The sequence below is a fragment of the Apodemus sylvaticus genome, chromosome 7 (genome assembly GCF_947179515.1).
Source record: "Apodemus sylvaticus chromosome 7, mApoSyl1.1, whole genome shotgun sequence".
In the NCBI taxonomy this organism is placed as follows: Eukaryota; Metazoa; Chordata; class Mammalia; order Rodentia; family Muridae; genus Apodemus; species Apodemus sylvaticus.
This window is the reverse complement of record NC_067478.1, coordinates 98,117,354-98,132,128: the sequence shown is the minus strand read 5'-3', so window position 1 is coordinate 98,132,128 and position 14,775 is coordinate 98,117,354. Positions and strand designations below refer to the sequence as shown.

The 14,775-nt window shown below is 48.7% G+C and overlaps 2 protein-coding genes across 4 annotated transcripts in view; one reads left to right on the top strand and one right to left on the bottom strand.

Annotated features, from left to right (window-relative positions):
- The window catches only part of Kirrel3 (kirre like nephrin family adhesion molecule 3), a 101,277-nt gene extending 98,744 nt beyond the window's left edge, over positions 1-2,533 (top strand). The window contains exons 15-16 of the mRNA XM_052188743.1: positions 194-280; positions 1,077-2,533. Of these exons, the coding sequence (XP_052044703.1) occupies positions 194-280; positions 1,077-1,520 (531 nt within the window). The 3' untranslated portion in view covers positions 1,521-2,533. The remainder of the gene's footprint in view (positions 1-193; positions 281-1,076) is intronic.
- Positions 2,534-12,825: 10,292 nt separating this feature from the next.
- The window catches only part of St3gal4 (ST3 beta-galactoside alpha-2,3-sialyltransferase 4), a 46,216-nt gene continuing 44,266 nt past the window's right edge, over positions 12,826-14,775 (bottom strand). For all 3 annotated transcript variants that reach the window (XM_052188740.1, XM_052188742.1, XM_052188741.1), the window contains 2 exons: positions 14,087-14,230; positions 12,826-13,760 (listed from right to left, as the gene is read on the bottom strand). In XM_052188740.1, coding sequence (XP_052044700.1) covers positions 13,674-13,760; positions 14,087-14,230 — 231 coding nt within the window. In that variant the 3' untranslated portion in view covers positions 12,826-13,673. The remainder of the gene's footprint in view (positions 13,761-14,086; positions 14,231-14,775) is intronic.

The following is a 14,775-nucleotide window of genomic DNA, read 5'->3' as shown; positions in this document are numbered from 1 at the left end:
CTCTGACATGAGAGTTTCCAGAATATTACTGAAGTCTGGAACTGTATCCAACGGTTTCTCCTGCCTTTCTGCAGTCCAGGCCATGCAGGGGATACGCATGGAAAGCTCTAGAGGCCATTTCTTCATCTTCTCCTGGGAGGAGATGGAGTTGAGCTCACCTTCTATGCACTGAGTAGCCATTTTTGGGTTGTAGATGGACCGAGGTGAATTCCAACAAGACTCGGTGCTGAAACAGCTGGAGGTGCTCAAAGAAGAGGAGAAGGAGTTTCAGAACCTGAAGGTAAGAGTGGCTACAGTGGGTCTGGGCTATGGAGATGATGGCCCCACCTATCCCTAACCTAAACAAAGAACCACGGCCAGCACAATGGAAGGGCTCAAGGCCAGCCTGGGGACAGTTGTCACCGTCTAAGGGGAAGGGACTGAAAGTAGCTGCTCCCCTTGTCCTAACTCTGAGAAACCAGCTTAAGAATGGACTCCTAGCCGGCCGGGCATTGGTGTTGCACGCCTGTAATCCCAGCATTCTGGGAGGCAGAGGCAGGTGGATTTCTGAGTTTGAGGCCAGCCTGGTCTACAGAGTGAGTTCCAAGACAGCCAGGGCTAAACAGACAAACCCTGTCTTGAAAAAACCAAATACAAAAAAAACAAAAAAAAAACCAAACAAACAAACAAAAAAAAAAAGAATGGACTCCTACAATTCTCCTCTCCCAAGGTCTTGTAACAAATAGATTTTAGAAGTCAGTATTCATGTTCTGAATTAAATACACACACACACACACACACACACACACACACACACAAAACCCTAAAGGCTGTTCCCCCCCCCCAAATGATCTTGCATTACCCCTGATATAAACTAAGTTTGGAACACTATCCCCTGCCCTCCTGAGAAATGAGCACATGCTAGCATCTACCAGGGTCCCTGCCGTGCTAACCCTTGCCTATCCTGGTCAGTACCCTGCCTCCTCAATCCTTCCCTCCCTCCTTGCCTCCCCTGTGCAAAGTTTGGTCAGCCTGGCCCCCTGCCACAGCCAGTAAAGGTTCCCTGGTGAAATGCCCTTTTGTTCTTGCCTCTCCAGGACCCCACCAACGGCTACTACAGTGTCAACACTTTCAAAGAACACCATTCAACTCCAACCATCTCCCTGTCCAGCTGCCAGCCAGACCTGCGTCCCACAGGCAAACAGCGTGTGCCCACAGGCATGTCCTTCACCAACATCTACAGCACCTTGAGCGGCCAGGGCCGCCTCTACGACTATGGACAGAGGTTCGTGTTGGGCATGGGCAGCTCTTCCATTGAGCTTTGTGAGCGGGAGTTTCAGAGGGGCTCCCTCAGCGACAGCAGCTCCTTCCTGGACACGCAGTGCGACAGCAGCGTCAGCAGCAGCGGCAAGCAAGATGGCTACGTGCATTTTGACAAGGCCAGCAAGGCTTCAGCCTCCTCTTCCCATCACTCCCAGTCCTCTTCCCAGAACTCCGACCCCAGTCGACCCCTGCAGCGGCGGATGCAGACTCACGTCTGAGGACCACGCACTGTGGTGGGGGATGGGCCAAGGAAGAGGACAGGGTGCGTTCTCGTTCTCCAAGGACTGGGGCTACTTTGCAGAGGACCCTAGAACTGGCCACCTCCGGGGTGGTCTCCAAGCACCTCTGTTAACACCTTCCGTCAAAGCTCTGATCAAGCACAAATCTGGCTCCCACGTGGGAAATGGAGAGTGTGCCACTGAGTGCTTAGTGCTCAGGGCCTCTGTCTGTTGCTCTTCCCTAAAGGTCCCTCAACCACCTCGTCCTCCCATGGGCACTAGTGGCAGCTAGAACTTTGCTTTTCTGAAACTGCCGTTCACTTTCCTAGCTCCTCCTGCTGCCCATAAGCCATCCCTGGTGCCTGTAATTCCTTACAGCCTTGGGGAACGGAGGACTTTTTCCTAGCACCGAGCTACTCTGGAGACCCCAGCCTCTCCACTGTGCATAGCCTATACCACAGAGGCTGGGGGCTGAGGAATGATCTGACCAGAGGAGCATCTGCCTGGGAGCTCGCCCCCACGTTGTTTGGTGTTTGTGTCCGTATTCTTGCAGTTCTGTTCTTGGACTTGATGTCTCTGAGCTCAGAGGTGGGACTGGCCCATCAGAGTCTAGTGTCCTCAGAGCTGAGGAAGGGAAGGAGGGAGAATGTGAACACCTGGAGAGCAGCTGGCCCAACACACCCTGTGCCAGGCTGTGAAGTTCAGAGCCCCCGCCCTCATCCTCACCCCCTGCTCCGTGTTCTCCCTTCCTTCCCACAGCACAATTGAGCTAATATGAGGAGTGTGAGAGCTTCTCTTGTCAGGGTTTCTTGAACAGCTACTGCAGCGTGCTTCCTGGGAGATGTGGGTTTGGGGGGGGGGTGAGATCTAGGCTGGAGGATGAGACACACTCTTTCAGCTGACCACAAGGAACGATGATCCATTCTCCGGTAGACAGGACTCTGTGCAAGAGGGACAGTTTCCTTCACATCTCCTTCCCCTCACTCCCCACTTAAGAATAAACCTTAGGGCCATTACCCCCAACAAACCTGTTCTGTGCTTTCGTTTCTGCATGGGCCACAGGAAGGCCCCAAGAGTCCAAGTATATTGTGGGAGCTCAGGGTTTGGGGCTGGTTGTTTGGGGGGGGGGTTGTTGTGTTATGTTTTGTCTGCTTCACTTCAGTTTTTTTCCAGGCAGGGAAGGTCATTGTTGGGGCTGGTTGTAGTCATAATAGAACCTACAAGTTAACTCTCTGTGGATTATGTTAGGGGTGGTGGAGGGCAGTTTTCACCAAACACCAACTTCAAATCTTAACAAATACAGCTAAGTCAATATCATGGCTTTGGACACTGGTCAGATCCTTCTAGCCTTTTACAAGAAGTCGGCCCTCTTGAAAGGCTATAGACTACCACCAATACTCTAACACACAAGTATAGCACTCAAAAAGGAAAAAAAAAATCCCAGAGTATACTTGCCTGGGTAGAAAACTAAACATCATCATAGTAGACAGGATGGATGAATTAGTGTTCTAGTACAAGGAGTGGGGTTCGGATGGAACTCTCAAGAACCCAAATTGTTCCTAAGGATGGGAGGTCCTCACCAGCTTTTGACTCATCTTCTGAAACCTTTTTGGAGGTTCTTACCCACCATGAGATTCCTCATCATCAAATTTGTACTTATCTATACTCTCTTTCCTTGGGTGATCCTAACCTTAGATCTTAGCATTTACAACTACTCCACTCAGAGTAACTTTCCGCCTCAATTACATTTCCTAATGCTTCAAAACTCTCTCGGTTTTCTTGATATCATTCTCTGCTGTCCCCAAGATTCAAGGATTCAAATCCCATCAGAAATGAAAGTATGTACTCAAACCCTGCCTCCTGCCACTGGTACCATTCTGGCTTGTCATAGACTCTTGAATTGCTGAACCCTATCCACTTCAACCAGAATTCCCTTTTCTCATATGCATTTACCCTTTGCCAGTTGGGGAACAAAGATCTAGGACTACATGTTAACTGCCTTCATGTGTCAGGACTAGGAAAAGGTGAGCTAAGAATATTGACCCATTAATTTCCTCTGATATTTCATTTGGATATGGTGGGGTAAACTACTTCCTAATCCTGACCACAGTGTACTTTCCTCTAGACCCTAGATCCTTCTCCTCCTCCTCTTCTCCTTCTCCTTCTTCCTCCTCCTCTTCTCCTTCTTCTTCTTCCTCCTCCTCCTCTTCTCCTTCTCCTTCCTCCTCCTCCTCTTTCTCCTCCTCCTCTTCCTCCTCTTCCTCCTCTTCTTCCTCTTCTCTCTCCCCCCTTTCTTCTCTCTTCTCTCCCTCCCCCTCTCAAATACATACACATACACACACACACACACACACACACACACACACACACACACATACACACTGAACTTATAGAGTGGAAGTATAAATTCTTTCCTGGAATCAGGGACTGTGATGCAATAACCAGAACAGGAAAGAAAACTGCCCCATGGGACAAAATTAGCCCATCTCCCTATAGGGCATTGACACTGTTAGAGGAAAAAATTTGTAGACAATCACAAAGGATGAAGAGACAGCACCAAGGTGACTGCAATCATATGAGGCTGTGCAATGGCCAGCTCTCCCATACACAGACAGAGCAAGAATTGTAGAAGAAACAAGTCGCCCGGGGCTTATGAGAAAGCAGAACGTGGGCAGGAAAACATAGAGTGAACTGGACAGTTTCTGTACGTGAAGTCCCCTACGCTTTGAGTTTTGGGTGGGGTGGGCTCTGGAACATTGAGAAGGAGCCCAAATGTGTTCACCCCTCAGTTTTCTCCAGCATTTCTGACTCTCACAAGAAGTGGAGATAGAAAAAAGATAGTAAGGAGTAGTAGGCAAGGGAAAGGGGAAACCCTGAGTCCTCTGTAGTGTTTTCCTGTGTTATGAAATGAGTGTTCTATACCTATATTTTACTGAATCCTTACAATTTGATAAAGCATCCTCTCTTTTTGGTGTTTTTATTTTTGGGATTTGGGTTTGTTTTTATTTATTTTCAAGACAGTGTTTTGCTATGTAGCCCCGGCTGTCCTGGAACTTGCTGTGTAGACTAGGATAGCTCTGAACTTACTGAGATTCACCTGTCTCTGCCTCCTGAGTGTTGGGAGTAAAGGTATGAGCCACCCCACCCCACCCCCAGCCGCATCCTCACGTGGAAATGAGGCTCAAAGAGGCCAAAAGACTTGCTCAAGACCACAGAGATCATAAGAAGCAAATGTAAGATTTGGACACACTTAATGGTCAGTAGATGATGATGTCTCCACGCTGCAGTACAAGTACCGAGCCAGAGTGCTGGTGGAAGTGGCTAACAGTAATGGCCACATGCTATTCAAGGACAGGCTGGACACTGGCAAGCCACAGCTCCCTCAAGGAGGCCGGCCTTTAGACTCCACCTTAAGTCCCTGGATGACCTGGAAAGACCACAAATTCCCCGAGAAACAAAGCCATTCTGTGTATCACCCCTTACTCAGGCCAGGATCCAGTTTTCTGATATCTGGGACCTCATTATTGGCTCACAGTCACTGGACGAGAGCCCAGTTTCTAATTCTCAGGCTTGCTATCAGTCTGCAAAGGCCAGGGTTAGTTCCACCGCCCCTGAATAGGAAGCGCTCTCAAATGAAGAGCTAAACTGCCACACCAAATAAATCTGTTTCTGAGAAGCCTGTTGACACAAGTCACTATGAAGCACCCGTTATAAAGAAACCACCTTTGAGTTTCGGGAGCACTAAAGACTCAAGGAAATAAAACGAACAGCCTGATGCAGACAGACCTGGTGTTGTCCTTGGATGGTGTCTCAGAACGGAGGGGAGCTAACAGGAAATTCATCCCTCACTTCCTGGTCGGGAAGGAAAATATGCTGGGTATGGTATTTGCTATTATGAAGCAGGAAGTGAAACAGAGAGTTCACATCCACCAGATTGATTAGAACTTCCCAGGAATGTGTGATTTGTGTGGTGTGTCGGTCAAGGGGGAAAAAAGGAGGAAAGGAAGTGCTGTCCTTAGAGTCCACTCTACAAACTTCCGCCATAAGACATTTGTTTGGTTTTTTTTGGGGGGGCTTTTTTGGGGGTTTTTTTTGTTTGTTTGTTTTTTGGTATTTTTGTAGATGAAGCCCCAAGCCTCAAGCATGCTAGGAAAGTATTTTCCCAGTGTCCACACCTCTGCTCTCAAACTCTTACTAACTGTATAGATATTCAAATTAAAAAAAATTTAATTCAAATATAAATTGTTTAAAGGCCCTATAATATGTCTATTAGGGGGAAAACATTCAGACATAAACTAATGACAGGGCTATAAAAATAGTAAATTTCCTTCCTCTATACAAAGGTCTTTTGAAAGCACTTTTTTTAAAATTCGAGATCTGCTTGCCTCTGCCTCCTGAGTGCCGGGACTAAAGGCCTGTGCTATCCCCCTACCTGACGCCCCTGGCTTTGAAAGCATCATATCTGGATTGGTTTTAGAAGCTCCAAGTGCTCACCGGCATTGGCCGTTCTAGTGTCAAAACCTGCAGCAGTCTTTGGAAGTCACTGATAAACGGCTCTCTTCGAATAAAGAGGGTTCCAGTCCTCTGCTTCTTTCCCCCAGTGTCCCGTGTTTTAGTCTTCCTAGCCAAGTCACAAACAGGGAAAAAGGAGATGATGTCAAATTGCCCTTCCTTCTACAGATAAGGATTGTCTTCCTGGATGAGGGGGTGTTTGATGTTGGATCACCGAATCTCTTTCTCCGTCATTGCGACTCTTCCTTGAGCCGCCTCCCCTTGAGTCTAATCTGGGTCTTGAACACAGGCATTGAAAGCTTTCAGCACAAGCCCTGCACTTTGAATCCTACCACAGCTTTTCCTGAAAGGCCTTTTTTGAAGGGCGGGGGTACGTAACTCAGAGGCAAGGTGCTTGCCTAGCTTATGCCAAGTCCTGGGTCTGATCCTTAGAAATTCAAAACAAACAATACAGTAAATAGCCTTTGTGAACATACATTATTCACAGGCTACATCTTGGATTTTACATACACATTAGGTGTTCCTTACTCCATACGGAATCAAACTTCCCATAGGTCATTGTGGTTCCCATTGACCTATTCCCCTAGCCAGCCCTGGCTGTATGAATGAATATGCTTCTTTCAGTATCAGCCCACCACTCCATGTTCCTAGTGCTCTTCCTCAGGAGAGCCAAGCCACCCACAGGGAAGGGGCATCCTGAACCCCTGATCAAGACAGTCCCTTAACCTCTCTGACTGGGGAGTACAGACAAACACAAACCTGTCTTCCTGCTGTTCCTTAACCTTATGACTGTTGGCAATATATTGGAATGTACTAAGGACATTTGAAGGATGTTCTTTTATGATAGTGGTGGTGGTGGTACTAGTGGTGAGTATGTAAAGAATTAACACCCAAAAAGGTTAGAAAATTGAGTCCGGAAGCCACAACTTCATTGGGAGAATATGAGTCCTGTGAAATCTATTCCCAATATGCAAGAGGAAAATATTAGTCCAGTTGAATTTAGGAAGGTATTCATCTCTCAAGAGTTGCAGCCACCCACACCTGTAATCCAAGCACTCTGGGAGGCAGAGGCAGGTGGATTTCTGAGTTCGAGGCCAGCCTGGTCCACAGAGTGAGTTCCAGGACAGCCAGGCCTATACAGAGAAAGCCTGTCTCGGAAAAAAAAAATCCAAAAACAACAGCAACAACAAAAATTAAAGAGCTGCAGCCAATCAGGTCAAGAGGCTATCAAGGGGACTAAAAACAATACCTGCTTCACCACTTTTGCATGGACATTTGAGGATCAGGGAAGGTTTCATAGCCTGGGCACTAAGAAATAGAATTCTTGACACGAAACGGGCACTGAACTTTGGAGAAGTACTGAAAGGGGGCAGATACAGACAGAGCGGCTCAGGGAGAGCTGCAGGAGGGTGCTCAAGTAACAACTGAAAGATTCTCTGGCTCTCCCTTCACACAGGCTGCATTGCTCTGGCAAAGCCACAGGGAAGTGAGGAGCACAGCTTTCTGTCCCATCTTCTACTCCTGAGAGTCACCTCCTGGGGCAGAGAAAAACTCACTATGAAACAAGTGAAGTGTTACAGTCCATGGTAGATGCGAGGAACAGTGTTTGAGGAAGGGTGGGAGTCGCAGACGGCTGTGGGGCGCCCAGTCTAACAACTGCGACTTTGGTCTCTAGACCTCCCCATCCTTCCTAGAGAGGAAGAATGCATCGTTTTCTCTATTCTCTTCGATCTCCCCAGGAATCTGATATGAACAAGCCATAACACCTGCTTCCCAGAGTTCAAGTTTCCCTAACCCCTCTGCCAAACACTTCTAACTAGTTCAGCTGCTCTTCCCTCCAGAGTGGAGCAGCTGAGGCTTCGGGGGGGCATCTGGGCTCCTCCCAAATTTGCCACTGATAGAGTTTCAAGGTCATTTCCCAACCTTGCTTTTTCCTTTTTTTTTTTTTTTTTTTTTTTTTTTGGTCAAAAAAGAATCGCATGTAACCCAGAGTTCACCTCAATCTGGCTGTTTACCCCAGGATAACTTCTCATGCCGCCATTTCCTGAGGACTGAGATTGCAGGTGTGGATGACTGCATTCTTTTTATGTGGTATCTCGAATCTAACCCAGAGCTTTGTGTGCGCTAGGCAAGCACACTACCAATTGTGTTACAACACACACACACACACACACACACTCACACCTTATTTCTTTTCGGGTTGTTTTGTTTTTCAGACAGGGTCCCCCTTTGTTGTTTGGCCCTGGAGCTGTCATGTTTACCAGGCTGGCCCTGAACTCAGAGATCTATCTACCTCTGCCCCTGGAGTGCTGGGATTAAAAATGTATACATCATCACATCCTGTCAGCTTATTTCTCGGGCACAGAGGTCCAAAGATCCTAACTGTATAACATGAGGACAGGGCCACTCCAAGGTTGTGGGGAAGGTGTTTATTGTAGTTAAGCGTGTGAAGTGATATAGCAAGAGAGCAGGGAGGGAAAGTAGATTAAACATGGCCAGCAGTGTGGATGGGGGTGGGTGGAGTGAGGAAGAGAGGAGAGGAAGGTAAGAGAGAGCAAAGAGTGGAGGACCAAGACAGATGAGGGAGGGAGAGGGAGAGAGGGGGGGAGAGGGAGAGGGACAGGGAGAAGGAGAGGGGGAGGGAGAGGGAGAGGAAGAGGGAGAGGGGGAGGGAGAGGGAGAGGGTGAGGGAGAGGGAGAGGGAGAGGGAGAGAGAGAGAGAGAGAGAGAGAAGGGGATGGTTGGAAGAAGGAAGGCTCTTGATCTGGAGAATTTTAGGGTAGTGGGGAGGGTAGTAAGGGCTGAGAAGAGACACAGGTACTGTGAAAGCCTGAAGGTCTGCATGTACCTTGGCGTGCTAAGAGGCACCACAGATATCCATTTGTCCATCCTTTCTTATGGAGCTGACACTGAGCAAGGCTTTCGCTTTATTTTTGCTTTTGACAAAGAATGGGACAGGGAAAAAAAAGCAGATGAAGTACACACACACACACACACACACACACAGAATGGGACAGGGAAAAAAAAGCAGATGAAGTACACACACACACACACACACACAATTCCTTGATTTATAATGGAGTTATATCCTGATATACTTCTTTGCTTATGATAAATAGTATAAGTAAAAGAATGCACTTAGGTTAGGCGTAGTGACACAATTTGCAATCCTAGCACTGAAGAGGCAGGAGGATTGCCTTGAGCCCAGGATCAGCCTGGGTTCCGCGGTGAGCACCAGAGCTAGCATAGGACACACAACAAGGTCCTACCTCGAGGGGGGAATGCAATCATACACCTAGCCGCAGTAGAGCCCAGAGTATAGGGGGTGGGGCCCCCCAGGACCACACGAGTGGCTATGTGCTCTGGATCACTGCCCCTGCCCAGTATTGGGAGACCACTGTTTTATACATCATTAGTTGGATGCATCTTGATTTCATGATGGAATCCTCATTAGCTGGGGGCCATCCACACACACACCTCAGACTTTTAAGTTGGAAGAGCAGACCTAATTTCCTAGAACCGCAGCTTGTACAGAATCCAAGATGATTTTGAACCACCAAATCATTTTCTGTAGCTACAATTAAGATAACAAAAACATCAGAAGACTTAGAGGCACACATTAGCTATGAAGTTGTGCTTCCCAGCCGTGTTTAGGAAGCTACTGTAACATACCACATACCACTAAAACGGTGACATCACTTTCCAAATGTTTCCAAGAATCCCTAGATGTGTCAGACCATAACTTGAAAAACCACTGGTAGCAAGGGGTTTGCATTCGGTTCTCGGGGGTTATGCAAAACCTATATTTGACTGACAGGGCCCTCTACTAAGCTTGTGGGTGTGATTCAAGACAGACTTCCCTCCCCAAGTGGGTTAATTCAGTACAGGGACAAGTGTTTGGTCCCAGGAATCAAGCCCACCGGTTCTACACACTCCCCAGCACTTTTCCCATCATGCAAGGCTGCTTTGTAATCCCGTTATTTATAACTCACAAGCCACACCATGTCTTTACAATCACGTTCCCATTAGATCCTGAAGACTTCATTGTGAGGCAGACATGGGTAATCGGTATTTTCCAGATGGAGAAACAGAGGTTTCTTCGGCTAATTAAACGAAACAGCAGGGAGAGGCGTTTTTTTTTGTGTGTGTGTGCACACTACACTTAACTGTCTCGCAGACAGTATTGTTTCCAAGTCGAAACTTTTTGCAGACTAGACAGTCTCAGGAGAAAAGCAATTGAACATACACTTATATCCTCTGAAAGTGTAAATCAAAACCTCAAAGGGGAGAGCCTGAAAAGATGGTTCAGCGGTTAAGAGCATAGGACCAGACGACCAGAAGTTGGTTCCCAGGATCCATGAGGGGCAGCTCACAACCGCTTGTTACTTCAGCTCCAGGGGGATCCAACGCTTCTGCCCTCACACGTACATAACATTCACAGACACATAATTTTAAAATAAAACAAATTTTTAAAACACCCTTCAATATCTGAAATGAAGACATCATTTAAATGTGTTAGACGAAAGACCCATACTCTGTGTCGCCCGGATGGTGGTCTCAAGCTGGGAGAGCCTCCCTTGCTGCTTTCTAGGGAGTTTATCCTGGGAAGGAGGACTTCTTGGACTTCTTTGTTGGGATGACATCTTGGGCTCCCAGGCAGTTAGTTTCTTCCCTCTGGCCTCGGGGGCGGGGGGGGGGGGGGGCGCGGAGCGGCAGAGCTCGGAGCAGCCATTATCCCTCACCCCATCCCAACCCAGGGCCCAGGGCGTTCAGGCAGACGTAGCCAATTGAGGCTGAGGCCTGCTAAAGTGTCTGAGCTCAGCCAACCAAGAATGCTAGAGTCCTACGGCCCCGCCCAGCCACTGACAAGAGCAACACAGACTCAGCGCAGTAAGGCGCTCCCCCACCCGCACCCGCCCCACCTCCCCGTCTGGGGCGGAACCTGCTGTGAGACTAATTTAACACTGCTGAAGGGCACGGGGGATTAGGATGGGGTTTAGAGCAAACCAGATGGGAGGGTTGAGAAGAGGCCCATGGGAGATTCTCCTAGACTAGAGTCTAGACTTAGAGCAGTGGATCTGGATGTTTGTTAGAGTTTGATTCCTGAGCCCCACACGTAGCAGCATGAGACCCAGGAATCTCCACTTTTCAGTCACTCCAGGTAACTGAGACAAAAGGGTGCATCTTCTGGCTTTAAGGCCAGCATCGAGGCTTGAAGCAAGAGAGCGAACTGGCTGGCCCAGCCTGAGGTAAATTCAGTTGCGACCCCTGCTCTTTCTTCTTTCTCCTCCAGCGGCCATTTCAGGGCACGGTTTAATCAGTACCAGGCAAGTTGGCAGGCGATCCATTCACATAAGTTGTGCTGAACGCGTCTTTTCCAGAACACTAAAGAACTCCCATCCAATAACTGCACATCAAAGCTCCACTCCCAGCCCTGACCCTTGCAGGGCACTGCCTCTGTTCGAACAGAGTTTGGAGAGCCCGGCCCACTCCCCTGCTCAATCTCCTGCAAAAGAACTGGCTGGGTGGATGCCTAGATATACACTTTGCTGTGCATGTGATTGTGTCTCCCTGTCAACCCAAGATTATAAACCTCCCTAATTTTGAGAACTTGGGGAGTGGGGAGGAGCAGTGTGACCCAGTGTGTATGGCTTCTGGCTCAAGTTTAGGCACGTTCAGTATCAGGCCGTGGCCTCAGTCCAGGGCAGCTGGGTCAAATGTGCAGACGGTCCCTTTCAAAGGCCTCGGACAGAGAAATGGACACTCCATTTTAGGAAAGCAAAGTTCAGATGTCTAGAGAGGCACTCACAAACCCCTACAAATAAACCTCGTTGACAGCTTGTCCTGCTTGGTGGAGAAATGAAGGGCTTCAGACAGTACAGTCCTACGACCTTTCAGAACCCCCAATTCTACTTGAGCTGTCCCCCAGGAGTTTTCTGTTGGATGAGGCTGGCTGTTCTCAGCACCGTTTCAGCAGTGTTCAGGATGTGGTGTCACCCTCCGCAGTCCCTCCCAAGCCGCTGCCCTTCCTATCTATCCCCCCACCCCAGTCTGGCTTGTCGCAGAGCATCAAGACTGCAGCTCTTTCTGAGAAAGCCAAGAACACAGCTGTGAGTTCCAGTCCCCTGGAGGCAGTTCCAACAGTCCTGCCCCGGCTCCAGATGTAAAGGAACAGCTGTAGGGGTGGCAAGAGGCCCAGTTGGCAATAGAGCAGAGCCTGCAAGACGGAGAATAAGGCCAGTGAGCCAAGAAAATGGCAGGACTGTGAAGTTTCAAGAATAATATGGGAAGGAAAAGTCTCATTCCCTGGACCAGTGATGAACCGACAGAACTTGCCAAATCCCTCCAGTGCCGTCCTCCAGCCCTGCCCACTGCAACCTGGCAACCGATACCGCTGCACTCACAGGACCTTCCTTCCATCAGCTCTATTTTTTGAGTCCCACTTAATTTAAGAAGGAAAGCAGCCTTCTCTGTCTGACTCCACCCTGTCCTTAAAACGTGCAATTCCCAGCCTAAGATCTGGGTAACTTGAGGAATGGAGAGGGAAAGGAAGGATGGTGGGAAGGGGTGCTGCCACCTCCATCTGGCACCCTTCACCTCTCCTCCCTTCCTTAGTCCCTTGGGATGCAGGATGCCAGGCTGGGTATCTGAAGACAGGGCTGATCTGGGCTCTGACTGTATGCTCTGCTAGGATGGCCAAACTCTGCTGTGATCTCACAGCTGTGCATTATTAACACATCGCAGCAATGTTCTCCCCAACCTGAAAGGACACAGAGCCCCACAAGTGCTTCCATTTTAGGAAAAAAAATATTTTAATGATCTTTTGTAACCTCTTTTCAAGGTGAGGCCCCTTCTAGGTGGAACCCCCTTGTCAATGTGCCCCCCATGCCTGCTGGGAGGTAGCAATCCCTCTCTGGAGGACACCCTCCCACTCTTGATGCCTCCATCTTTCTGGGAGGCCAGCTCTAGAACTGGGCCTTAACAGGCCAATCATATGTAAATTTTATTAAAAAGTGGGCAGAACACTGTATTGTGTCCCTTTCATGAATGTTCTGGGACCAGCCCATTCATTTTCCTACCCCTTAATTAAATAGTATGTTAAATAATCTCTTAGTGCTGGGGCCAGGCGTAGTACATGCCTTTAATCCCAACACTTGGGAGGCAGAGGCAGTTGGATCTCTGTGAGTTCAAGACCAGCCTGGTCTACATAGTGAGTTCCAGATTAGCCAGGGCTTCACAGTCAGACCCTGTCTCAAGAACAAAACAAAACAAACAAAAACAAACACACAAACAAAAGAACCAACCCACCACCACCAATCCAAAACAAAACAAAACAAAACAAAACAAAACAGAAAAGTTCTTTGTGCTGGCAGAGAGAGGGGGTGCCACAGCATTGGCACCCCACACCCCCTTATTTTAGCCAGGCTCCTGTAGCCTCAGTATGTCCACCCTGTCTGGATTTGAAATCCACCAAAGTAGCTGGAGACACAGCCTCTCTGGAGACCTGGCCAGTCCCAGAACACCCTTTCCACTGAGGGTGAGTTCAGCTGGGTTGTACTGGCACCAGGCGCCCCTAAGTTGTAGACAGGGCCTACTTAGCTGACAAAGTAGGGAACCATGATGTTATAGCTCTCATCCAAGTCAGAAGTACGTGAGGTTCTTCACAGCTCCCATCTCTAGCATCCGCTTGATGGCTATAGCCTCTTGGGAGACATTGTGGCCTGATCCCTGTGGAGACAGCCAAGGAAAAATGAGGGGCCCACAGGTAGATCTCTGCCTTTAGAAAATTCTCCCTCCCCAGCTCCCTGGTCCCACGCTTCCTGGTTTTCTTCCTTATGCTGGCTCTGAGAGAGGAGACGGAAGTCATATGGCAAAAGTAAAGGGATGCCAGCTGTGGTGTCCAGGATGCCCAGGTACCAGCTCTGACACTGAATGACCACATCCAGAGCCACTCTGTGCCCCTGCCCCTCCACTTCACCCAACACCCAACCCAACCCAACAGTTGTGTCATCCTAGCCAAGCTGGCTCACTGGGCTCCCACACGGGTTGCTTACCGCCATAGACTTAAGCGTGATCTGTTCGTAGTAGTGGATGGTCTGCTTCTTGTTGTAGGCATCTGGATAGCCGAAGCCAGCGATGTGCACTAAGTCACAGAGGTGTAAGGCCAAGGTGATGGCTAACAGACCTGTGGTTGGCTTCTGAGGGACAGAGCAGGAGGGGGTTTTAAAGAGTTACCATCCCCCTCCTCCTCCATCATCCACCCCCCACACACTCTTGGGGTCAGTTCTCCACCCAGTTCTTGTTTACCTTAGCTGTCCATTTATCCAAACAGGAAGCCAAGGAAACCTAGAACTATACTCATAAACGTCCCAATCCTACCTCCAAGTATAAGTGGTAGGACGTCGAATTGAACAGGAACTCATGATGGTTAATGTTTTACATCAACTTGACACAAGTTGAGTCAACTTAGAGGAAGGAACATCCATTGAGAACCTGCCCCATAAGACACTACTATAGGCAAGCCTGAAGAGCATTTTCTTAATTACTAACTGAAGGAGGAGGGCCCAGCCCACTGTAGGTGGTGCCACTCCTGGACTGGTGGTCCTGGGTTCTGTACAAAAGCAAGATGACCAAGCCATAAGAACCAAGCCAGTTAGTAGCACCCCTCCAGCTCCTGCCCCCAGCTTCCTGCCCTGCATGAGTTCTTACCCTGACTTCCTTCAATAGTAAATGTGATATGGAA